General features: G+C 34.8%; 1 protein-coding gene across 1 annotated transcript in view; it reads right to left on the bottom strand.

Annotated features, from left to right (window-relative positions):
* Positions 1-27989, bottom strand: part of LOC118183538 (venom factor-like) — a 337533-nt gene that overhangs the window by 232760 nt on the left and 76784 nt on the right. The window contains exons 6-7 of the mRNA XM_085818275.1: positions 8442-8484; positions 8134-8218 (exon numbers count right to left, since the gene is read on the bottom strand). Of these exons, the coding sequence (XP_085674401.1) occupies positions 8134-8218; positions 8442-8484 (128 nt within the window). The remainder of the gene's footprint in view (positions 1-8133; positions 8219-8441; positions 8485-27989) is intronic.

The raw sequence follows: 27989 nt of genomic DNA, 5'->3' as shown, positions 1-27989 counted from the left end.
CCAATTTAACTCGCGTCTTGATATAACTGGCTACACAATATATTAAGTTTTGCAAATGTTTAAGATCATGTTAGAAATATTAATAAGCGCTGATTATTTCAAGATTCTTGTGTTATTAACTTCAACTTATCCTTCTATGAATATATAAATCTTCGTTAGCGATGGGATGCAAAAGCGATCTCAAGGACTGCATATTCTGCTTGAGCTACCAACTGGCCATCACTGATATATATTTCCTTCTTCTGATAAATCCCAAAGCATTAACAACGTGAGCCATTACTTTTTAATTTTTGTTTGTCTATACACATTCCATTGAGCTACTAATTCACAAACATTAGAATAGAAAAACATTTAATGTATCATATCTTTTCAATGTAAACCAATGTTTGTCAAGCAAAGAGGTACTTATCTTCTGAAGCAGCCTTGGCGAAAGTAAAGGGTATTGGCTCAGTTTCGGCTTAAGAAAATGCGATTGGTTGGAAAATATTATAAGCTTGCACGAAAACGAAACTGATTACAATAAGCGGCAATTTATTCAATATCTACTTAACGCAAGTTACTTTATTAGATAAAGTGAGAAGGAATTTATTATAAATTTGTTTTTATTCATTATAGTATTTTGTACAATTTTGTCAACAGTTTATTTAAAATAACAACATAATTCAACAGAACTTATTTAATATACTCTACATTAACTCTCGTATTTAATATAATTATACACTCTATAATTTAAAAAGCGACACACCAAGAAGGACTTATCTGAATGGGACGAAACTGCGTATACTCCTAAACTTACGACGGACTATACAAATTATTAACATTTGGCGGCCAATGACTGACTAGCTAGAGCTCCAGAGCATTTTATAGGTATAGGTAAAAGAACGTGGGACAACAGCGATGTACCATAGGTCAACTGGTAATGCCTTCCCATACTTACTCTTTAGAAAAATGGGGAAATTGCAAGTTCTATAAGAATTCACATAGTCTGAAGCTTTCCAAATGGTCTACAGTTTGGCTATTATGATACATCGTGCAACCCCACCGTACGCCCCGCATCCAGTATTTGTTAAAAATAATGACGTAGGACATAAGTAGATTACAAAATATTCTGAATAAAATTTGAAATTCGCAAATTAAATTGAACATCTGTTTTGGTGCAACAAAAATAAGAGATAAACATAATTAGTAAACAGATAAACATAATGAGATAATTATAATTAGTACTAGCAACACAATGTTATAATGAATTGTAATAATAATGCTGAAGAGGTGGGTGTCCGTGGGTCATTTCAGATATAAAGGTTTATTGCAGTTTATAAAATGCACGAGTGGAGTAATTTTGTCCATAATCACAGCATGTAAATGTTCACTAAATTTATGCAGTATGTGGACTTGACAGAGATCTAGGCCGTAGGAAGAGAGTCGTTGCATAATTTTTTGAAACTTTGGATATTGATATTTATCTTTAATTACAAAGCTCTGGAATGCCAGGAGATCAGTTCGTGGGCATTTTATGTGAATATCCTCAGGTAAAGAGCATGAAAAAGTGTAATGATCAGGAGTTTCCTGTTCCCCACGTATGCAGATATCAAAGTTCGCCATATTTCTTGCGTAGAAATATGTGGGGAAAAGTCCGTGTCCTGTTATATAGTAATTGAATGAAGAATTCGAGTACAGAGATGTGAAGCTTACATTGGGGATCAAGTTATATGTGCATCTTCCCTGTGGAGCATTGTTCCACATATCTTGCCAAGACTTTGAAGCAAGTTGCTTTAGTTGGTACTTAAAATTTGAGCGAGGCCACGGAATGATGATTTCTGTACCATCTTGATTAATAGCTGCTTCTTTGGCTAATTCATCTGCCTGATCATTACCAAAATGGCCACTGTGTGCTTTGATCTATGAAATTTGTGTTTTTTAGTTTGAAATTTTGCCAAGAAGAGAATTTATGTCGGATATCAATGGAGAGGAAGGCAAGGGAATCTTAATCGCTAGAATAACTGCTTGGGAGACAGATTTTACGCTACATTCGTGGAGATTTTTGAGAATAGCCATTTCAATCGCTGCTTTTATGGCTGACAATTCCGCTTGAAAAACACTATTATTATTATGGAGATGGCCTTTCCATTTGATGATATTTTGATAATTTGAAAATAGACCGCGGAACCAACGTTTCCTTCAATTTTTTGGTCCATCAATATAAGAAACTGGAGATGCAGACATGGGGAATTTTATTTTGCTGATGCAAAGCGCTGGATAAATACGATTCGCGTTAATTTTCTTTTCATAGTCGGATGGCCGAAAGGTTTGGTTGTTAAATTCTGCGGCTTGGTTAACTTGAAGGACTTTCATATAGGCGCTTTCCATTTCTGCACTGACTGATAGTGGTAGAGTACCAGCTAAGGTATCAAGTACTATATTTGAAGTTGTGCGATACGCCCGAGTAATGCGAAGAGTAAAAGGCCTTTGAATTGAGTTGAATTATTTAATCTTTCTCCTTGCCATTGGTTGTGCCCAAATTCCGGCTCCTTAATTTACCATTTTTGATATGACTGTTTTTAGAAGAATCCGTGGTATATGGTGATTTAAGCCCCAGTTATATCCATTAATATCGTTGTAGGCAGTTAGCTATTGATGTTATACGAATTTTAATATTTTGTAGATGAGGAATCCAGGAGAATTTCTTGTCGATTGTTAAACCGAGGTGCTTGATTGTATTCACAGATTTGATCTTTTGATTTCAATTTTTAGAGCTAAAGCTTTAGTTATATTTTGCCGTGATTTATGGATGACAAAGACTTGGGGCTTAGTATGTGAAATTAGCAGTTTTTGAATTTTGCAAAGTTGGTTAAATATATGAAGTGTTTCGTTGCAATTATCCTGTAAAATGTCTCTGGTACGGCCACTTATACGAAGCTACATCGTCTGCAAAAGCTACGATTTTTGAGTGATCTGGCCATGGATAGGCAATGATGTTGTTGAAAGTGATATTCTAAAGATCTTCACTCATGCAAGACCCCTGTCCTCTGACTTGATTACTCACAATTTCCGTGTTGTTGTAAAGAATCATACTTTTCCTGTTTTTGAAAGTAATCTTGAATAATTAGAAATAAATTTTGAGGCACTTAAAGGAACGCAGCGATTGTAAAATTGTTGGCCACCATAAAGAATTAAAAGTTAATTTTAAGTGGAGACATATTACTGCAAAATGAAGTTGGTTGATTTTATTGTTTCTAAATTGTTCAAGAGTTAAATTAATTGCATGACTTGTTGAAAGCAGGTTAATTGCATGACTTTTTGAAATCCAAACTGGTTATTTCATATTAAGTTTTTGCTGTAAACATGAAATTTTAGGCGGCCAATAAGACATCTTTCTAAAACTTTTCCCAGGGCTGGGGAAGGATTTATCGGATGATAAGATTTGCTTTTATTGTTCTTATTGAAGTTATTACAAATTTTCGGACAATGAGAAAAGGTCGAGAGCTGTATACATCGATTGCAAAAAACAACAGATTATGTCAGGATGGGCTTGATTGATTAATTTTATAATGTCATTATCTATGCCATCTGGGTCTGGTGCTTTTTTTAAAGCTAGGTTTTTAATTATTTGCTTGATTTCTTGTTTTGAGAACAGAATATCGTTGTCTGTTTGTGGAATGTCATTGCAGTTACGGATTGTGGTTTGAGTAGGAGAATCTTCAGTTGGATCATCTTTTAGAAAGACAGTGTCAAAAATTTCATTTCCGGATAGTATATAAAACAGAAGACATTCCTATGCTAAGGTGTATACCATCCATGCGAATGTGGGGCCGTCGATCCACGTGCATTATTTCAATTCCTCGTAGAAGGGTTCATGGATAGTATGAGCAGAAATCACCATTTGAGAGAGAACGTGCATTTGTACTAAAGAAAGCAGAATTGTCAAATCGCAGGATCGATACATATGTGTCCCTCTTCAAACTGAGCCCCGATAAGCAGCGAAGATGATTCTCAAGTCGTCCAGCTCAGCGACGCGATAGTCACCTACTGCCGCCCACCACGCAGCCCGACAGCCAGCAGTTATGGCATAGAGCGTTATTTCATTTGATAACTGGACCCCATTTGTTTGTCATCCGTGACAAGTTTACAGCAGGGCGGCACATTGACGAGGTTCTACGCCCTGTATTTTTGCCCTTACTTTAACAGATCTCAGACTTACATTTCAACAGATTCCCAGCCGTAAATAGCACACTTTTCTGCATCGTTTCTTCGCGCTTCTCCAACGCTTTTCTGGGTGGCGCATTCGCCAAATCTCTCCCCATGAGACCACTTTTAGGTTCTGATCAGCAGGTGTCTTCGATCATTCGAGGATCATATCGATCTAACTCGCAATTTGGAACGTGTATGGCAAGCACCCAGATAACAGCTTGCATCAGGGCCAGAAGTGAAAATACTCATTACTAATTTTTTTTCTTCTAGCTTCTTGGTCTTTTGGCTAAGATCAAAGTGTAGCTAACTCCATGAATAAAATATTCAATTACTATGATACTGCTAACATTTTGTTTTCAAAATATGTGCGCCGAATCTACCGAGTTTCGTCCCATTTGGATAATTCGTTCTTGGCACGTCGCATTTTATGTTATAGCGTGTATAAGCAATTTATTGAAAATGACAGCATATGTAAACATGCCGGAATTTTTTATTGTTAAACATACCAAAAAATTCTATTTATTCTTTTACCTAATATAATATTATTACCAATTTATTAAAAAACATATATGTATATACGATAAAATTCAATTTTTACAGATTCTTTCTGGTGACCACAGTTTAGCTATTACTGCTAGTAATGCCTCAAACATTAGCTATAGCTTCTTTTTTCGCTGATGGAAGATTGAAAATAGTGAAAATAATAAGTATTTGATAATGAACACCAGCTATATTGTTAAAACTGCAATTACGAAAAACCAGTTAGATCTGTTAACATTCCTCGTACAAGCTCAGATCGGTAACCGCTTATTTCTCGCCAATGGAGAAACACATCGAATTAACATTCTCACCAAGTTCGCTACGAAAAATAAGTACCAATACAGCTCCTAGTTCTTGTTAACACTCCTCTATTAATCCCCAGACTCTGAGAGGGCAAGCAGTTTAATATATCTTAAGCGCGTTTGTGCTGGAAAGCAAAATCAGCAAACCAAGTTACAGCTTTAAACTGTAATCACATTTTTTGCTTCAACATATACTAGATTTCACCTACATTTTATTTCATTTTTAACAAATGTTGATTTGCTTAGTAATTCATTTCCCTTTTCGCTCACCAATAGTATTAATTGAAATAAAAATATAACTATATATTTATAGGTAATTTACATATATATTTTTTATATTTGGTGTTCTATGCTCTTTTCACATTGTATTTGATTTTGGTGAACAGTGAAGTACCTTTTTATTTCTATTATATTCGTGTTCTTTATTTAAGAGAGAGAATAATTTAAATTTCTTTTTTTAATAATTTCCTTTTATATAAATTTTTATTACTTTAAGTACTTGTAATCGTATATTTAATAATCACACACTTCACACGTGTGACAATTCAGTTTTATATAAAATGCAAAATCTAATGTTTTTATACTATATTCAGCCGGTCTAACGTTTGACTTCCGTATGACAAATATTGACCGAGATATTCGGTAGGTCGAGTATTATATTCAGAAGCCGTACGTAACAGAAGAACGAAATGTTTGCATGTTTACGCAATTAAAAATAAAACAAAAGTTTAGAAAAAAAATTCTGCTGTTGTGAGGTCAAGTGACGAGCATTTACATACAAATCATAATAAAAAGTGTTGAATAATATATATATACTTTTTTTTTTTTTTTTTTCAAAATGCGAAATAGATACCTTGTTTAGAGAATCGTATAGAATTCATGTTCTAGAAAAGATTGGCTACGATATTGGATCTAAACCAAATCGTAATGCGATTTGCATTAATTAAAAATTTTTAAATATTTTTAGTTTAATGAATTTTTTTTACGATTACTACATTATGATTCTGAAGTAATAGAACTTCATGAGAATACTAATAACGTGTTTTTAGACGTCTGAATTACGTCTGAAAAAAACTTTTTGACGTACCAAATGAAACAAAATTATGAATTAGACGGTATTAAATCACAAAACGAAATCATTGAATGGTATTTAAAAGGAAAATTAATCCCGAATTATTCTAATTTATGTATTAACTGAATTTTAGTACAAACTGAATATGACGTCAAAAGTCTCAAATTTTTAAATTAAATATCTCAATCAATTTTTGTCTTACGGGGGACAAACTCGCTGTGTTTAATTTTGTTATGAATACAAAATTTTCCTAAATATAAGTATAGGAACCGGAGAAACGTACACAAAGTTAGTTTTGGTTAATGTTTATAAAATTGATTTCTTTAAATTTAAAAATGATGAAAACATGAATCTTTGCATCATTTAAAACATTTTATAATTGCAAGTATATGTCTGCAACCAACGATTGGCGACATAAAGTCTGCTTAAGGGCTTTTGTGGACGAGACTGTGTATGTATGTATATAGATATATATATGTTAAATGTTAACTTTTTCATAATTTTATCTTAAAGATACCTACAGATTAATGATATTCCCGTGGAAGCAATTATTATTTACAGTCTTTTTTTTTGGGGGGGGGGGTACAAGAGTTCAATTTCATAAAAAATCATGATCAAACAGCAAAATTTAATCTTACTTTTAGATTCACTGATGATCTTATCAGGTTCAGTAATTCTGGGTTAACAGAAACAGCTAATATTTATACAAAATATTTAAGAAAATTACAGCAAAACAAGTAGCTGAAAATTCCTTGGTCTTTTTCAAGGAGAAGTCCACAAATTTTCAACAGTGCAACGTTTCTGAATTATATGTGGATGATTATAAAAGAAAATGCCAAAAAAATTGAAACTAATAAAAATAATTTAAGGCCATCAAATTTTTACAGAATACAAAGAAAGAATGCATGAAATAAAGAATAAAAGTTTTAAAAAGTTAAGATTTTTGAAACCAATCGTCAAGATATAATCTGCTCCGACAAACTAAAACTACTGTACTTAAACAGTTCAACGTAATAGTTCGTGAAAAAACATAAACAGTTCAAAACAATAATTCTGGAAACTAATTAAACAGTTAGGGAACTGAAAAGCAACAAGTTAAATCAATATTTTTTAAAACTCAAAAAAACTGTTACAAATGAAATTATTAAAAAAAACTTTAAGGGTAGCTATTAGCCTATTATTGTGAAATACTTCAACAAGCAAAGATAGACCTAAAATTAGGGAATAGAATAATTTTAATAATTACTTCAGTTAATTAAATAAGAAAGGGAATGGAAAAGAAAATATGAAATTAAAAATCTGTGATATTTCTTGGATTTAGTGTGCCCATTCATGTAACTGGAAAGAAAGAAAATTGGAAATACGTGTTGTACGAGATGATTAGTAGGACGGTAGTTTAATAAGATGGAAAATGAAAATTTGGGATCTATTATTAAGCTGAAAAAATTCGCCGACAAAAGGGAAAAAATAAAATGGTGTAGAGAGAAACGCAATGATAAAGTTAATAAATTTAATTACTGGAATGAATTTTTTTAACTTTGTGAAATATTAGAGAAAATTAAAAAATAAAATTAAAATTTTAAGAAATTAAAAATTTATAATAAAGTAACAGAATAAATTTTAATGATAATACTGAAGGTATCATTAAAAGAGATATAGTAATATAGTTGATATCAAATTTTAAAAAAGAAATCTGGATATTCAAAACATTAGAAAAGTCAGTGCATGGTTACAGCGTAAATTACATTCATCTTACGTCTTCACTGTATTTTATTTAATTTTCTTCAGTAATATGCATTTTCATTTTGTTTAAGAACATTCTTTATTTTCTTCAAAAATATTCAAAAATGTATGTAATTATAATCATTTTACATACATCTTTATATAATTCCTTTTGAGGAGATTATATGATACGACTTTAAGTTAATATATTTCCAAAAATAACTGTAGGATATTTAAGATAAGTGATTAATTTAAAGATACTCATAAAAAACCTAAAGAATTTAAAGATTATTAATAATGGGAGCATACTTTGCTTTCACAGAAATAGTAATGAATTCAGAAGATTCAAGAATTACATCTTCGGTTTTGAGTTCAACGGTGAATGTTGGTAACACTGAAAAAGACGAAAGATTTCAATCTAATGACCGAATAAGTAAGTATACAAAAGATAATAATCATACAAATATTAATTTGTATTACAATCAGAGAGAACACGTTACAGTTACACTATTGCAATTAATGTTAACCAGCGCTTATGATCACAATTATCATCTTTTCTATAAATTTGAAACTTAAATTGATCTTAAATTTAAAAGAAAACAAATTTTATCACTTACCATATTCTTGAAATTCAAAATGTACAGTTGTGCTTTCAGCCAGCTGAAAGTTTTAATTAATTCGATAATTAAGTGAAACAAAATTCTTTGTATAATTAATTGAAGATAGAAAGCACAGAAAAAATATAAATGAGTAGATTATGAATGCATAAAATGTATATAGACGGTAGGATTTTAAATGTTATCTAAGCATCTTCTAGAAAGAAGATTTAGAAATATTGGTACCTGTCTTCTTTAGCAGTCTTGGCAAGAATTTTGATTTGACATGTTTCTATACTAATGAGAAACAAAGCGTTGTTACAGCCGTCAGCTGCGACAAGCGAAAATAATCCACTCAAACAAGAAAGCTCAGAAGATAATTTTTATAACATGGTTTATTCGCTTCAGCTTTACTCGTATAACATAAAATTTTTACCCTGCACTTCACATTGGACATTTTCTTTTGATCAAGCACATAACTTTAAACTTCTCAGCATTCTAAAAAAATTAAAATTGGCTGAAATGCAATTTAGCCCACTGCTTGGCGACTTTTTTTGAATGGGCAATAAATGCGCCAACATGGCTAACTCGATATTATGATTCACTATAAACATTAATTCACTTTTTAAATTGTTACCACAAAATATTAGGGCCCTGTATTATATTTAAAGAAATTAAAAATGAAGAATCTGCATAAATGTATGTATGTTTCTCGCATTGTGATAAAACAACACTACCTAGAACCATCAAATTTTGAATAACGTACGTTTCGACAAGAATATGGGCATCTGGAAGCCCGAATTCGGAATTTGTTTTATTATATATTTCGTATTTTGTAAAACATTTAACGGATTTTTGATTAACAAACTCAACGAATTCAAAGCGTGCAATGTCAACACTATACGGGGAAAAATATTTTTATCTCTAGCGCGCGAAATGTATCGAAAATTCTAAAAATATGCTCATTTTAAAATTATTTTGCGATATTGCTGTTGAACTGAATTTTACGATTTACGTGCGAAGAACATGATAAATAAAGGTAACACACAAAATGCTAAATAAACGCACCTTTGGGGAGTAATGTAAAATCTTAAATTTCAGATTTTATTTGTTTTTTAATCTAATTATATTTGCTGTTTTTTTTTTTTTTTTTTTTTTAATTTCCTGTTGACAATATTACCTATCGTACCTTTAGATATCGAAAAGCCATGGCTTTCACAGCGTTTTTTAATAACTAGATACGAATAAATTTCTTCGGAAAGAGCACAAATATCCGAAGACAAATTGTCAAGTAGCAGGCGATAATTTATGCTTTTAAAAATATACCTGCAGTTAAAAAGAATTTCCAAACAGACGATTTGTTTTGGAATTTTTACTTGCTAATTTGAGCAGTTAATTCAATTGTCGTTTGAATATTCGATACTTTTCCGTTTTGCCGGCGCAAACGGTAAAGTCGCCAATAATGGTACAACTGATGCCAAACGGAATATCTTCGCTGGTAACCTTTTACGCCTCATTTTCAAAACAAGTCGCAGCCATTTCTTATCAAATTGATTGTCTTTCAATACTGCCATACAATTACATAGAATTTTTACAAGACATAGCTAAATGCTATTCCCTAAGACCATTCGCGGTAATTAAGTCAATTATGATGCAATCAACACACCCGCTGGCGAAAATATAGAAGAGGCAAAAATCAAGGATTAAATTCATCAGTTCTAATGAGAATACACTAGTAAAGTAAAGCACTGCGGTTTTACATAATTTCTGAGTAAGCTGTTCGTACGAATTGAAATAATTCTTACATTTAAACTTGTATTCCAAATTAAGATTTAACTTGAAATTAATGCAGATAATTACTGAGAGAATTAGTAGTTTATGTGAGATGAGATCACTTGGGGTCACGTGATAAGAACCGGCGAATCAGGATGTTAAACCATGAAACTATAGTAAATTCTTTAATTAATGTCTTTTTACAAATTTATTGTCTTTATTTATTGGCTTTTTTCAAAATTTTAAACCATATTAAAATGTTTATGCCTTCAAAATGAAAAGTTCTTAGACCTAACATTTGTTAACATTTTTTACGTGTATACTGTACGTTGTCGCCAACAAAGTCTGCTTGGCGAGATTTGCGCCAGCGAAACGGAAAAGTACCGAATGTTCTTATGTGGTAGTTATAAATCGAGTGGTTTTTTTCCTGTGTGTTTTTGCCATTTTTCTGCACATATTTCGTTAAATAAACAGTCGCTATGGATTTCTATGTGATGCTGAGAGAGGTGAGTGAATGTACATGTACATTTATTACTTTATTGGAAGTGCAAATAAATCGTGTCGTCATTGGATGATGTGTGAAATTTGGTTTGATTGCTACTTTTCTTGTTTGTTCGAAATGTGGTGATATGCGTTAGTGTGAGAGAAAGGAAAGTATCGATGGGTGTGTAATGGTGATGTAGAAAGCAAGAAAAAGTGAATGCGCATGATGTTTGCAGGGGTATAAGGATAGGTTCATGGTTTAGCCGTAGCCATTTGAGTATATGTGATATTTCGAGAATTACGAGGTGTTGGTTTTCGAAAATGCGAAATGAATCTGTGATTCAAGAACTGCATGAACATGCTGTTCTTGATTGGTTTATGTTTTGCAGAGAAGTGTGTATGACGACTGTGATAAATGATAGCGTTCCAACTGGTGGTGAAGGAGTAATAGTTGAAGTGGATGAGAACAAGTTCGGGAAAATGAAGTACGGAAGAGGAAAGCCCGTGGACAGTCATTGGATAATTGGTGGTATAGAAAGAGGGACGAACAGATGTTTTTTAGAGAGGGTGAGAATAGATCAAAAGTGAGTTTGGAGAGAGTGACAGTTGAATGGGTGTTGCCGGGATCAACTGTGGTTTCAGACTGCTGGAAGACATATGGTGGACTAAAAAAATTAGGTTATGGCCATCTGACTGTCAACCACAGTCTGTACTTCCTTGATCCCGAGACTGCGCACACTAATTCCATAGAGGTTACTTGATCTGGAATTAAGCGTCATTTACGTCGCAATACAATCCACGTAGATGGCGAATTTGATTCATATTTTGCGGAATATATGTGGCGAAAATGGCACAACCGCTCACTAAGTGATGAACATTATCGTGCCTTTTTAACGGCAATCATAAAGATTTATCCGCCGGAAACGGCCGATAAAAAGGAGTAAATTTTCTTAATAAAAAGGAGTAAACTTTCTTAAGACGGGGGAGGTTCCACCCCCGACATAAATTTAAAAAAAAAAAAAAAGCCCCTCAAAAAGAATTTTTTTGTAAACACATTTTCCTGAAAAGGGTAAGTGAAATTTTTTTCTTTTAACTTTCTCTTTAAAGCTGCTTATTTTTAATATTTTATTATCTTTTCGGCTCAATCTTAGAAGATGAGCAAAGCCAATATCGAGTTTGTGAAATTTTCTGATGTCTTATAAGTGAAAAGAGATCGCTGTATACATGAGCAAAGCCAAGGCAGTGTGCAATGCCAAGGTTGTGCGCGATGCCGAGTTTATGCAATTCTCTGATTCTCTTTAAGTGAAAAATCGATCGAAGTGTACATGGGTAAAGTCAATGTAGTGCGCAATGCCGAGTTTGTGAAATTCTCTGATATTTTTTTAATGAAAAATAGATCGGTGTGTACATGGACACCGAGTTTGTGCAATTCTTTGATGTTTTTCGAGCGAATACAAATTGTTCTGCACATGGGCAAAAATATTCACCCTGTATGAAATACAAGTAGGAGAGACTGAGGCGCTGTTTACAGTTTTAATAACTGGTACAATTCACTTACTGTATCATGGTAATTTGGAATACAAACAATTTATTATACTTGTATCTATATCTATAGAGAATACATTGTGACATCACAAGCTTAGTCCCACCCATTTATGGACGTTACTTAGCTCCGCCTTCGCAACTTTGTTTATGCAACATTTTCTGAGCTTTTACTAGCGATTTTCAAAAAATCGTCACAGCTGAAAATTGCCAAGCAGTGGGCTAAAGCACATTTTTACCTTAAAATTATTCTTACATTAATAAAGGTTAGGTTTGAATTTTAAAATCAATTTTTTGAAAACATTTCAACGTTTTACTCAGTTCAGAATGCAAATGTTAACTGCTATTTTCAGAATTCGAAAAGGAAGAATTCCGGCTGTCTGAGTTAGTTGCTATAGAGCGCTGAAAGTAGGAGAATACATGAGTGAGACCTAAGTCAGGATTGCAGATGTTGAGAGGGCGTGACTACCTTGTCACGTGAGGTGTGAAGAAGTCGTTAATACGTTGCGAGATTTTAGGTTAGAAATGCTGAAGAAAACATTAAATGTACAAATTTGCAGAAATAATTACATAAAAGGGAAATTTTTCTAGTAATCATCAGGGTAACAACATATGGAATAAACCAAATTTCATCACATAATACAGTCTAGCAGTCCTGTAAGTTGAAATTCTGAGTCCATGATAACGTGATGGGGGTGGTGTAAACAGAATCATGGTTTCATTACAACAGTCGAAGATGTTTCAGGAAAGCAATAATTTTAGTAAAAGTTACAAAATAACAAAATAAATGCAGAACAAATGTTAACACAAAATACATATATTACAAATTCAAAATGTCTATCCCAGAGTATACTTAGAATAAGTCACATATCACGTGAGCGGAATCAGGCATTCTGATTCGCTTAGCGTAAACTTGTCCAAAACTGATGAAAAGAGTTAAATAATTAAATAATGGGTTGCAATAGCGAAAAATCACTATTTTTCTCATGTTCTTCAATATGATAAATATAAGGAATACCAGAAATTTCAGTCCTAAAAAATGCAGAAAGTCCTACAACAAGGCTGAACATAGAACTCAAGTTCTTAGGTCACGGGGGAGGTCACTCTCCCAGGCGCTGACTTTTAAAAGTGCTTCTTGAATATTGAAGAAAAGCAGTATTCTGGAGTAAAGTAAAAGAAAATAAGAGTAAAATCACTATGTACAGATCAAAATTTCCACTAACTTGGTATTAGGTGGGGAAATTTTCGTTTCCACTGAGTATGTAAGCTGCGAAAGGTCGAAGAAATCGATCATCGATGAGAACTTCATAATGAAACATGTTGAAATGATTCATAAAGTTACATTCCTGCGCATTTTTGAAGAATTTATCGTTAAGTTTTCGCAGATGTACCGCGATAACTAAATCCCTAAGACTAAAGATAAAGACCCTAAGAACTTTATCTATCGAGCCATGTTAATTTATTAGCGGTAATGAAAATTTAAAGAATGTACTTGGCCTTCTCTTTATTAAACGATGAAGAATCTGTATGTATACATGCATGCACGTTCCTCGCACTGTGGAAAAGCGGGGCAACTAGAGACACCAAATTTTGAACACAAGTAGATCTCCACCCTTAACATGTGCAGGTCGAAGCCCGAATTTTTATTTTGATTTTTTCATATTTTGTATGAATTTAAGAAGCTTTTGATGAAAAAAAACTTTGATTTGAAAGCTTTGTACTGCTACTCTGCAAAGCGTAAAATATTTTTGTTTCAAATCGAGAAAGTGAATGATTTAAAAGAAAATTGGTGCCACTGCCGAAATAAATATATTTTTACCTCCTACGCGGCAGTGTATTGTCATTCAGCATACAGTAACACATTTAATTTTTCTTCCGAACTTATATTGCTATTAGCATACAAAGTAAGAAATTTAAAAGCAATAAACGTAGATTCATTTCAATTATTATTAATTATTAGCTGGATCCATGAAATAAAATTATCTGGATTCATTAAAATCTTTATATGAATGACTCAGAAGCCAGTGCGATTAACTGTATTATCAGAAGCCAGTGCGATTAACTGTATCCTGGAAATAACAGTTCAGAAAATTAATGTTTTTAATCCATGAGTTTTTTTTTTTTTTTAATTTTTGGTTTATTAATTTAATCAGAAAAGTATATAAAATCGTTTTTCAAAGTGCAGATGTGCAACAAAATAAGATATGTATAGAGTGCACAAATAGAAATATTTGTTGGGCAGTGGTAGCATCTTAAAAGCCCTTTTTAAGAACTAAACAAAGAAAGAAATTTATGTTAAAATAGCACAATAACATTTTTTGTGATCAGTTTGATGGTTATTTATTACAAATATTTTCTTTCTCCGAGTTACCTAAATCTAAATTTCGGTCTGCACGTGTTTTTCTTAATGTTGTGTTTCTTAATGTCATAATGCATACAGTTAATTTTTGGTTTATTAATTTAATCAGAAAAGTATATAAAATCGTTTTTCAAAGTGCAGATGTGCAACAAAATAAGATATGAACACAAATAGAAATATTTGTTGGGCAGTGGTAGCATCTTAAAAGCCCTTTTTAAGAACTAAACAAAGAAAGAAATTTATGCTAAAATAGCACAATAACATTTTTTGTGATCAGTTTGATGGTTATTTATTACAAATATTTTCTTTCCCCGAGTTACCTAAATCTAAATTTCGGTCTGCACGTGTTTTTCTTAATGTTGTGTTTCTTAATGTCATAATGCAAAAGTTGTGTTTAATTGAAAGTATATATTTTGTAAATTCAGCATGTCTTTTTTGTTTCTTTTCTAATTTTTCTCCCATTAGGAAATAATTCCGTTTAATTTATATTTTTAAACATTGTTGGCCTGTCTTTTTTTTATGTCAGTTTGTAAGGAACTTAAGTTTTACTAACGTTTATTTTATTTTAAATCTTTACTATCACTTCTTATTTTCTACTTCCGGCCAGAATTATAAGCGTTAAGGTTTTTATGCAAAGTTTGTCTGGCGAACGCCAAGTATTTAAGTTGTGGCTTTTTGCCAAGCGAGAGAGAGGAAGCAGTGAGTCAAAGCAGGCCGCTTACCTTAGAAGTTACTTAGTTGCTGTTTGCCTTCCAGGCCAGAGGTTTTAATCCTCTTGATAAATTTAAACGTATTGTAGTGTTCACAGTCTCTGTACTACATACGCTTCCTGTTAATATAAGGCCAATCTTCCACGTTTATTATTCTAAAGTTAAATTAGAGTTTAGTTTTATTTTTATACTTTTACGTTAGACCCCAAGTAGCGGGTCAGTGTATTCCGAAGTACGGAAGTTATTGTATATAGAGAAAAATAAAGGGTTTTGTATACCCTTCGTCTGTATCCTGTCTACTTACCACAATTAGTGAACATAGCTTTAATAAGCTCTCTGTTCCGAGTCAGGTCCTTGTATGTTCCCTAAGAAGGTAAGAAGGAACATTGAACCTGATAGTGGCGCCCAACGAAGAAGAATAACCATGGCCGAGTTTCAAGAAGAACCCGTGCTGCCTGCAGAAACGGCTCAGAATCCAGAAATGCCAGCTGCCGCCCTGGAAGGATTTGGTTACATCGTCCAGACCATGCGCGCTTCGATGAAACCAGAAGCAACATTTAATGGAAACTCACCGGTAACCAGTTTTTTGGAAAAATTGGATGACCACTTCATGCTCTACCCCGTGCACGAGTTTCAAAAAGTTACCTTAGCTACCAGCGCTTTGAGGGGCCAAGCGCTTAACTGGTTCAAATGTATAGGCAGAAGTCTCTTGGGTCAAGCAGGAAGTCCCACCTATACTTACGAAAATTTCAAGACTGCCCTACTAAAAGCCTTCCCTGTTGTAAGGGATCGTGCGAAATTAGAAACGGAACTTTTCAGTATATATCAACAAAGAATCGAAAACCTCTCGAGCTTTATTTTAAGAAAAATTCACGTTTTCAAGCTCTTTTATGGAAACCGTCCGGATCCTGAAATAATTCAAGTGATTTTGCCGAGGTTACTACCCCAAGTGCAAGACTTTATCGAATTGAGAAATCCGACTACACTGGAAAAGTTATTTGAGCTAGCAATCCAGTTTGAAAGTAGAAGAACGGCGGACGTCGAAAGAAGACGCCAATATCAACAGCGAAACCAATTTGGTACGTCAAGACTACAGCAAACTCAAGCACACGGCTACGGAGAAAAAGCGAATCAGTGGGCAAGGAAACCCGAGCATTCAAAAACAGCCGGCGAACGTCGACAGTTCAATAGCAACCCAGGATAAAAGTCTCAAGGCCAGTGGAAAAAGAAGGAAAGCACGGAAAGGAAAAATAATTTAAACTAAAACGGATTTCTGCTGAAGGGAGGGTGCGGAAATCCGAAGGCCAAGAAAACCCCTCTTCCTACAAGTTAAATACAGTAATGGTGAAAAATCTGACTCTTCCGAAGATTGAAGTCTTGGTGAATAATATCCCAGCCACCGCACTCCTGGATACAGGCGCGCAGTGTTCCTGTGTGGCAGAAGATTTTTTTAGGAAGTATTTTCGCAAATACCGCATATATAATTCGGATAATACGACAGTGTTAGCGGCGCAAGGAGAAAAATGTAAGTGCGTAGGTAAAGTACCGTTCTATATCCGTATCAAGGACGAACAAGTAAAGGTGATGTTTTTTATAGTAAAGAATCTGCAAGCACATATAATTTTAGGAATAGATTTTCTTTCAGAAGCACAAGCTACGCTGGATTTTAATGAAGCGTCAGTTAAGCTGACAATGAAACCAGTTCGTACAGAAAACGCTGAACCGCCGATGTTAAAACTTGACCACTTCTCTAATGACGAGCAAGGAAGAATCCGACAAGTGGTAAGTGAATTTGCTTCGTTATTTAGTGATATTCCAGGATTTACTCAGGTTACTAACCATAGTATTGACACCGGAGATGCAATGCCAGTTCGTCAAAAACCATACCGGTATGATAAGAATAAGGAAAAAATTATAGAATGGCATATTACCGATATGCTACGTAAAAAGATCATAACGCCCATCTCAAGTAGTTATGCTAGCCCGGTGGTTTTATGTAAGAAAAATAATGACTATCCTTTGACGCATCCAAAAAGATGGAGATTCGCTATTGATTACCGTAAATTAAACTCCATAACTAAATATCCGGTATATCCGTTACCGATCATAGAAGAAATTTTAAGGAACATAAAATCAACCAAATTTATGACGACTTTAGACTTAACGACTGGTTATTTTCAAATAGGGGTTAGGCCTGAGGACGTGCCTAAGACTGCTTTTATAACCAAGTCTGGCACTTATGCATTTTTGCGTATACCGTTTGGTCTTTCGGGGGCCCCAGCAACATTTCAGCGATGCATGGACATTGTGTTAAGACCTGTTCTTGGAAAGTCCACATTTATCTATTTAGACAATATCATTATTACTAGTGATAATCTCGACCAACATGTACAGGATTTAAGACAGGTGTTTTCTTTATTAAATGAGGCCGGTCTGAAAGTTAATGTCGAAAAGTGCAAATTTGCAGCCCCTGAATTAAAATATTTAGGTTACAAAATATCTCAAAAAGGGATCGAGAGAGATGAATCAAAAATAATCGCTGTACAAAAGTATCCGACTCCAAACACGGCAAAGAAGCTCTCTTCTTTTCTAGGACTTTGTTCATATTATAGGTCCTTTATAAAAGATTTTGCAGCTATCGCTGAACCATTGTTAAAATTAAAAAGGAAAAAGACAAGATTCTCGTGGACGGTCGAAGCCAATAGTGCTTTCGAAAAATTAAAGCAAGCATTAACGCAAGCCCCTGTGTTGAAATTTCCTGAAAAGGATGAGAATTTAGAAATTTTAGCGGATGCTTCGGATTATGCGGTAGGAGCGGTACTTTCGCAAAATCAGCAGCCCGTGGCATTTTTTAGCCGAACTTTAAATCAAACACAAAGAAACTATTCCGCGACCGAGAAAGAGGCACTTGCAGTTCTGTTAGCAGTGCAAAATTTCCGAGTCTATTTTGGAAAGGCGCCGATAACAGTGTACTCTGATCATGCGGCGGTAACTAGATTGTACTCAGGGAAAAATTTATCCCCAAGGTTAATAAGATGGGCACTCAAGCTGCAAGATTATAATCTGGTAATCAAGCATACACCCGGAAAGGAAAATATCGTAGCAGATGCCCTATCAAGAATTAAAATAGACGAACAACGTAATACCGTAAAGGTGGCAATGCTTACAGCATGTACAATAAATTCCCCAGAAACTGTAATAACCGAACTGGGTAAGGATCCTGAGTTTGGAAGTATTTATGAGTATTTAAAGGATCCTGAAAATTTTAGCCACCAAGATATTGTGGCGATAAGAAATAGGGCGGCCCATTACGAACTAATAGATGGTCTATTATTCTATACAAAAACTACGAATTCCAACAACGAATTTCGACCTGGTATCCCAGCTAGTCTTAGATTAAATATCCTGCAGGAGCTCCATGACAGCCCTTTAGCTTCTCATGCTGGTATTCGAAAAACTATCCAACGCGTACGCGAGGCAGTCTACATTCCTGAACTGCAAAAGTTAACAAGGGCGTATGTCCAGTCCTGCCCAACATGTCAAGCAGTTAATTATATTAATTTCCGCCCGGCCGGGTTTCTAAATAGTATTAAATCCGAATTTCCAAATGAAATAATTGGCATCGATTTATTCGGCCCTTTCCCAAAAAGTCAGTTAAATAAAAGTCGCTATCTCCTTGTTATGGTTGATCATTTTAGTAAATGGACCGAAATTGTTCCCTTAAAACGAGCATCCGCGAAATTAGTTACTGATTCTATTTTAAATAAATATATTTTAAAATACGGGGCGCTCCTAAAAGTTATATCGGCTAATGGTCCTCAATTTGTAAGTAATATATTTGAAGACATGTGCTAAAAACTGGGCATACGTCATTTAAAAATGGTCCCGTATCGGCCGCAATCAAATATAGCGGAACGGGTCAATAGAAATATAGTGAAAATTATCCGTAGTTATGTTAAAAATTTTCATAAAAGCTGGGATAACTATGTCAATGAATTTGCTTTCGCCCTTAGGACCGCAAAACATGATACAACGGGCAAAACTCCTGCTGAGTTATTTTTAGGCAGAAAGATTATAACGCCGTTAGATAAATTATTTTATGTGCAACAAAGAGCGCCAGAATTTAAAATGGGTGATATAGAAAAACTAATTAACGAAGCAAAGAAGAATACGGAAGTAGCACAAAGAAAACAGAAGCTCTATTATGATTTGAAACGACGGGGAGTAACTTATAAAGTAGGGGATGAAGTTTTAAAAATTAAGCTTTCACTTTCTTCAGCACCAGAAGATAAAACTGCCAAATTTTTTCCACGATTTGAAGGACCATATGTTATAGAAAAAATAACTCACGCTGTAGTAGTGTTAAAAGCCAGAAATGGTGAAACCTGTTCCGCAAACATTGATCAAATCAAGCCCTACTTCGATCGTAATAAAATGCAAATATTTTCAGATCTTTTGCAGGATCCGGCACGGCAGACACCGCAGGCACAAGCTCCAGAGGTGGAAAAACGACAAGTACAAGGGCAAGCCAATAAGAGGCAGGAGCAAGTGAAAAGAAAATTGCCCCGCGGAAAAATTGAAGGTAGCAAGAAAAAGAAGCCATTCCACCGTCCAGAAAAGAGAGTTCACGAACACCCCCAGAATGAAGAAGGGAGAAGGACGACGAATGTGAAGAGAACCAGGAGAAATGACGGCAACTATAACCCGGCTCTAAAACGGAAGATCTACTCATCCGACAGGACTCTCCGCAGTAAATGTCGCCGAACTGCGGAAGGGCCATCAGCGGCGGAGGAAAAGTTACAAGGAAAATTTGAACGGCCAGCAACGAGGTCCAAGCAGGCACACGAAAGAAGTTTCCCGGTTCCGCCAAGACCAGCTGCCATCAAACGGCCAAGACCACAAGCAGAGGAGAAAAAGAAGGTATTCAAGGGTGACCGAACTGGTGAAAAAAGGAAGCTTCCAGAGGAAGGCACTGAAGGACGAGCCCGTACAAGAAGGAGGATAAATCAAACAACTATCTGCAATACCTTTAAAGACTGGGCCCAGAAAAGGATGTCCGAATATCACAAAGATAAGTAAAATTTTATGTTACTTTGCAAACTTAAGTTAATCTTTCATTCTTACTGCAAGTGGCAGATTTCAAGAAGTTTTACCTCATGCGAGGTCTACCTTTATCGCCAAAAGGGCGAGAAATGAGTTGTTACCGATTTTGGGTATTATGTTTTTCAATTACTCGCGCGTAAAACTAAAGTTGATGTATAATAGCGTTTTATAAAGACTTAAATATTGTAAAATTTATTGTATAAATTTTATTTAAAACATTCTAGCAGGAAAGAAGTTTAGTCTGAAAGACTTTTTGAAATGTATTATTTCAATGTAGAAAGAATTGGCACTTGCTTTGAAAAGAATAGAAGTTAACAATGCACTACTAATGTATGTTTTCAAATGTGTAAAATTAACGGCATGTTGATATGTTCTTATATACAATGTGAACTGTTATTTTAAATGTTAAGAAATACCGTGATATGGTAAAAGTGAATGTTAAAATTTTTTTGTATTCGTGTGACTGTAAAAAGACTAAAGCATGGCGTGTGTATTTAATTATGGCAAAGCACACTAGGGCTATCTGCCTAAGGGGAGGGATGCCTTTCGTGGAGGACTTTCTAAGGGAAACTGGCTCGTATACACGTTACACATGGGGAAAACCACGAAAACGCCCATGCAGCCAGCCCGTTAGCGGGATTCGATCCTCGGACCGAACTACCAGTGTTCAGCGTCTTTACCGCTCGGCCGCTGGTGGGCCCGACTAAAACATGGCGAATATGTGTTAAAGGTTGAATGATGTAGTTAGGCTCTCTGACGCTACACTTTAGAGTTAGCCACTTTTAGAATAGTACCTCAGGGTTTAGAGTTGAAATTAGGGTGTGTCAAGAGGTCTGGTTATGTTGAATTTTAACACGTTAGTGTTTTTATTGTAGGAGGAAGTGTGGAACACGTAGACAGAAACACATTCGTGTTTGGTGTTCTTTTACAACACATGTCAGAGAGCACGGGGAGAGATAATTAAATAGTCATGAATGAAATAAGAATGTTAAGAGAAGTATAATTATATATGTTACTTGCCATTTCATTGTGTAACATTTCATTAAACTACTTTTCCTTCCAGAGATCTGGAAGGAACCAGAATTGAATAAAAGCTCCTGTTTAGATGCAGTACAGATGAAAAAAAAGTGTGTATCCTGGGAGCTGCTATTGTAAAAAAAAATTTCTTTCTTTTAAATTTCTAGTTTCTAGCGAAAAATATTTGTAAAAGATTGGCCTCGCGTTAGATTCTATAGCTAAAAGTTTTCAACAAGGTCGTTTTAGACCTCAGTTTCAAACTAATTAACTCTTGCTGGAAGTATGTAAAGATCTTAAGTTTTACTAACGTTTATTTTATTTTAAATCTTTACTATCACTTCTTATTTTCTACTTCCGGCCAGAATTATAAGCGTTAAGGTTTTTATGCAAAGTTTGTCTGGCGAACGCCAAGTATTTAAGTTGTGGCTTTTTGCCAAGCGAGAGAGAGGAAGCAGTGAGTCAAAGCAGGCCGCTTACCTTAGAAGTTACTTAGTTGCTGTTTGCCTTCCAGGCCAGAGGTTTTAATCCTCTTGATAAATTTAAACGTATTGTAGTGTTCACAGTCTCTGTACTACATACGCTTCCTGTTAATATAAGGCCAATCTTCCACGTTTATTATTCTAAAGTTAAATTAGAGTTTAGTTTTATTTTTATACTTTTACGTTAGACCCCAAGTAGCGGGTCAGTGTATTCCGAAGTACGGAATTTATTGTATATAGAGAAAAATAAAGGGTTTTGTATACCCTTCGTCTGTATCCTGTCTACTTACCACAATTAGTGAACATAGCTTTAGTAAGCTCTCTGTTCCGAGTCAGGTCCTTGTATGTTCCCGAAGAAGGTAAGGAGGAACATTGAACCTGATAAGTTATATTGAAGGTATTTTCCTAGTCAAAATTATTTAACTTGAAATTAGTGTAGATAATTATTGAGAGAATTAGACTTTGTAGTATAGTTTACGTGAGATGAGATCACTTGAGGTCACGTGATATGAACCGGCGAATCAGGATGTTCTACCATGAAAGCATAGTAAATTCTTAAATTCACGTGATTTTCCTAATACATCAAAAATGGATGAAAAATCAATGACAATTTGGGATTTGCCGGGTACCAAGAAATAAAATGTCAAATTTTTTTCAAACGAAAGGCGTGTTCTGCCTAAAGTTGCTACTTGTGATAATAATCATGAAATGAAATTGTATTTCGGACACGAAAGTCAATGACGCTGCCCCTTTTGTCAATTTATGTGGAGAAGGGAAACGAAAAACCCATTTTAAAAAGTTTTAAACGATATTAAAATGTTTATGCCTCCAAAGTAAAACGTTCTTAGAAGTAACACTTTTTAACATTTTTATGTGTATAATGTGTGTGTGTGTGTTGTCTCCAATAAAGTCTGCTTGGCGAGATTTGCGCCGGAGAAATGGAAAAGTACCCAACCCTTTTTTAAGACTCCAAGACATCAAGAAAATATATAAAGATACTCTTAGATCCGACTTTCCAAGTTGTTACAGACTGATCACATTGAGCGGAAAATGATTTGCGTAGGCCATAAGCGCCTGATTGCGTAGCCTTTTGCAAGGAATAGAGAGAAGGCACTCTTGGCCACGATGTTTCAGAGATCGTTCCAAAACAGGATCCCTCAGTACTCGCCCTCTCAAGTTTCTTTCGAACCGTCCCTTTGTTCAGGGTGATTTACGTTTTTTTTTTTTTTTTTTTTTTTTTTTTTTTTTTCTCAAAATGGTTGCGCAGTAGATGGCGAATAAAGGTCGTGCAACTGAGATATTCCAGACATTAAGATTTTGGTGTTTGGCTTCTAAATTAATATTCCAGACAGTTAATGATATCAGGCCTCTACAGGGAGTCAAAGGCTCCTTTAATATCCAAGGCAATGGCTGCTCTGTACCTGTTTCCTCATTTGTTGATGTGAATTACATCTAAACGTTTGCAGAATGCTTGCTCAGCTGAATGATCGACGAGCCTTGAGCCCATACTGGTGCCGATCCATGCCACTGGAATTATCATGATAATAGAGAAGGCCTGATAAGCATCACTCTCTCAATTAGCTTTCCTGGCGCCGTATGAACACATATACATAAGAAGCGTGTACGCTGGGGGTCTTATCTTCCTTCAAGAACAAGGGCAGCTCCGCTGTCTTGGTACTCGTAGGGAAAGACCACAGAGACATGGCCAGCTAGTCAAAAGAAGGAAGTCATTCATCCAACAGAGTGCCTTCTATTACTACAATACACAACTAACATACGACTGAATCAACTGTGAACCCATAAATCAAACTACAAAACAAAAGTATGCATGCACAATACCAAAGCACCAACTTCATAAATATGTAATCCTCTCAATATATACGCTTTTGTTAATTGTATTTTGGCATTTTTGTATTTTTTATTCTCATACTGTATTTCATACTCCGTTAGTATTTCAAATTATGATTTTTAATTAATTTAATTACTATGCTTATTTACATAACCAATTCTCAGTACCCTGTCAAATTATTTTTCTGTGCACATAAACCATGAGCCCACGAATATCGTGTAACCTTATGTAACTATTTTTCTATTCTGCAGAATGCAATTTTTTAATAGCACCCAATAAAGACCCCAAGCTTGGTACTGGTGGGCCCATGAGGGAGGTGCAGTTCTCTAGTTAGTTAGTATATGTGGGATATACCATTTTTATCAATGACGATATCGTGGTGAGTCATATACTTGTTACTGTAACTATAATCGTAATTGTATTCGTTAGGAAATGCCGAAAACGCCAACTTGAAAAGAGATAAGCCATGATAAACTGTAGAAACGTCTAGTGAATGATTTTGATCAGAATGTTGTAAATCCCGTACGGACCTGGGCTTTTCAAGGAGCAAGAACATTAACTATTCTGTTTATTTTGACTTTTGAAGGGAGTAGTTCCTTGTCGTGCTGGTATAAGTGACTGACATCCCAGATAATTTTCTGGGTCATCTTCACGAGAGATACCATCGAGAAGAAATTCAACCACATCCATAATTCACTTTGTCGTTAGAAGGATGCTACGCCTGGCTATACTGTTGCGTTGCCTCTGTAAAAACTTTTTTCCAAAAGCAGAGCTTTGCTTCGTAGATACTTTTCTTATAGATGACCTTTGCTTTTTTAACACTCTGAGCGTTACGGGATTAGCCCTGAACTTTTATAGTTCCTAAAAGTATCATGAATAAATTCGAGCGTATAAATTAATACATTCACCAGATAGTGGGCGATTTTTATCAATTCTTGCGCAAAATTACTTCGGCACAAAATAGCTGTAGTTTCTGAACTTAAGGTTTTGTTTAATTAAACTTTTAGTTTCTCTTTAGAAATTAATTTTTTATTCATTTTAAAAAAGCAAAAATCTTTCTCAAAAATCGAAAACTAAGAAAATCAAGAATTTAAAGGTTTCTCAAAGTGTGATGTCTTTCAAAGCGATGTCTTTTTTTCTGTTCGACGTGTGAAGTCTGAACTGTACTCAGGAGCTGGTTGACTTTCTATTTAATAACAAAGATTATCACCAGAAAGATATTTACTTTATTATGTATTTATTAATCATTTTGTTGTTGTAGAGGAACGATCTGCCTCCAAAACATTTTAAATTCTCAATCACAAAGCTGTAAGATCTGTTACAGCAAGTACACAAAAGAAAAGAATACTCAATTCAAATTACGTAGGTCGAGAGTATAACGCGCTAGCAGCGCCTCCTGTCGGCAACTCTTAATCACTACTGAACATACTCCCGACCTTGAAACCTTACGGGTTTCAAAATATTACAATTAGTATACACTGTTTTAAAGCACAATGTAATAACAAACAATTGTAAGCAATAGCAATACAATGGTTAAATTTTTAAAATACACATTAAATCATAAATGCAATATAAAAACTGGAAAGAAACACATTACAATATACAATACATAAATCTAATTACAATTCACAGGAAGAACACAAATGTCTCTCACATTTCTTTTTAACATTTTACCACCTGGTAATACTATGTTAATCACTCGAACTTTTTTATCCTTTCCAAAAATTATTTCTACAATTCTACCTGTTAACCATTTTGTACTGGGCGTATGCTCATCCTTGACTAACACAAGTGAACCCACCTTAACATTATCTTTAGCAAACATCCATTTACTACGTTGTTGAAGGTTATTTAAATAGTCTCTCTTCCATAACTTCCAAATTTGTTGACTATATTTCGTTATTTTTTGCCACTTTGAGAGCCTATTTTCTGGTATCTCAACAAGTTGGGGTTCAGCTATTGAAGTTAAAGGCCTCCCTATGAAAAATGTCCGGGGGACAAGGTTTCAAAATTATCAAACTCGGATGATAAGGGAGTAAGAGGTCTGGAATTTAATACGCTTTCAATTTCTAGAATTACAGTGAGAAATTCTTCAAGAAACAGATGAGCATTGCCAATAATTCGTTTCAAATGAAACTTAAAAGATTTCACCCCGGCTTCCCAAAGGCCGCCGAAGTTTGGTGATTTAGGAGGAATAAACCTCCACTCAATGTTTTCATTTAGCAGGTATTTAGTCAGTGTTTCATCTGGGTGTTTAACCAATTTATGCAATTTTCTGAGCTCAATGCTTGCACCCACATAATTCTTTGCATTGTCACTGAATAATTTCGCACATTTACCCCTGCGACTAAAAAAATCTTTCCAGACAAGCTATAAAGGCATCTGAAGTAAGATCAGAGACAAAATCTAAATGGATAACTTTGGTGCTTAAGCATACAAATATGCACACATAAACTTTGTTTAGTTTACCCTTACGCTGATTTTTAAATTTAATGTGGAATGGTCCACAAAAGTCAGTTCCAACATTTCTAAATGGGTAAGAAGGTGTTACTCGTTCTTTGGGCAGATCCCCCATTATTTGAGTCTCAAAAACAGGTTTGTTTTTAAAACAAGTTATTGAAAAACAACTTTACGACAAACATTTCTGCCATTTAAGACCCAAAATTTACGTCGAACATGATACAATAATGCATTTGAACCAACATGCAAATATTTTAAATGATAATATCTCACAATTATTAAAGTTAATGGATGCTTATCTGGCAGAACAATTGGATTTTTCTCATATGTACTGAGGTCAGAATGTTTCAGTCTGCCTCCAACCCTTAAAACATTGTCTTTATCTAAAAAACAGTTTAAAGATTTTACCTTGCTATTGCTGGGCACTGAGGCACCTCTCTCAAGATGTTTTATTTCATCTACAAACTCACCTTGTTGGATTGACCTAAATAAATAGATTTCCGCTCTTCTCAACTCGCTAAATGTAAGGTGACCTGTAAGCTTTTCATTTCTTACATTATTGATAAATCTAAATACATAGCACATAACATGAACAATAGTTAAATAATTATTACTCAAGGAAAGAATATCATCAACTATAGAACTATGATTTAAAACAGTAAAGACAATAGGAGAATGATCATTAGAGTCATCAGAAAAGTCATCTAATGAAATTAGAATGTCATTATTGTCTACCGGAACATCAGTCTTTTCTCTCAAAAATTGGGGTCCATGCCACCAAATGTCACTGTTCAATAAAATGTCAGCACTGACTCCCCTGCTGAGGAGATCAGCTGGATTTTGCTTCCCAGGGCAGTGTGCCCAGGCACTGGTATCACTTAAACTCTGTATTTCGTTAACTCTATTGGCAACAAATGATTTCCATCGTTTCGTAGATCCTTTAATCCAATAGAGAGTTATTTTTGAATCCGTCCAAAAGAACACTAAGGAGGGCTTTTTTAAATCCACTGTTTTCTTGACTTTACTCGCTAGTCGGGCGGCAAGCAAAGCACCGAGTAATTCTAGTCTATGTAGAGTGATTTCCTTTAGTGGTGTCACTCGACTCTTGCTAACCAATAAATTCACTTCGATGTTATTATCTTTCACAACTCTTGCATAAATAGCAGCACCGTAAGCCTTTTGGCTAGCATCGCAGAAGCAGTGTAGTTCTAAGATATCGGTTGGCACTTGTATATTTAAATTGAGCACGTTTCTAGGAACTCGTAACTCTGAAAGATCAGGAACCTCAGAGCACCACTGAAGCCATATTTTTTGTAGATCTACAGGTATTTCTTCATCCCAAGAAATTTTCTTCATCCATAAGACTTGTAGAATGAACTTTGCACGAATAGTAAACGGCGAAAGCAACCCAAGCGGATCAAAAATCCTTCCAATTGTACGTAGTAGGAATCGTTTGGTACTTTCGTTTTTAGACAGACTGTTCACTAGGCTCTGCTTTCCCAATATTAGACAATCTTCAGCAGGATTCCATGACAGCCCCAAAACTTTAATAGTGTTGACTTGTGGCTGTGTATCGAAACCTTCACATGTCCAAAACTGCATCAATGTATTGTCATTCGTAGTCCATTTCCGTAGCACCATGCTAGCTTGGCTCATAATTGATGTAGCTTGAGTGGAGATCTTAAAAGCATCCGACACATTATCAGCTCCAGAAATAAAATCATCCACATACAAACAGCGGTCTAAGCATTCTGTTGTAGTCGGGAATTCTTCAGAGTGCTTTCTCAGGTGAGT

This window comes from Stegodyphus dumicola, chromosome 6 (assembly GCF_044657685.1).
Source record: "Stegodyphus dumicola isolate Sdum_Otavi_A_Nest chromosome 6, ASM4465768v1".
Classification (NCBI taxonomy): Eukaryota; Metazoa; Arthropoda; class Arachnida; order Araneae; family Eresidae; genus Stegodyphus; species Stegodyphus dumicola.
Note: the sequence above shows the minus strand (reverse complement) of the source record. Positions and strands in the feature narration are given on the sequence as shown.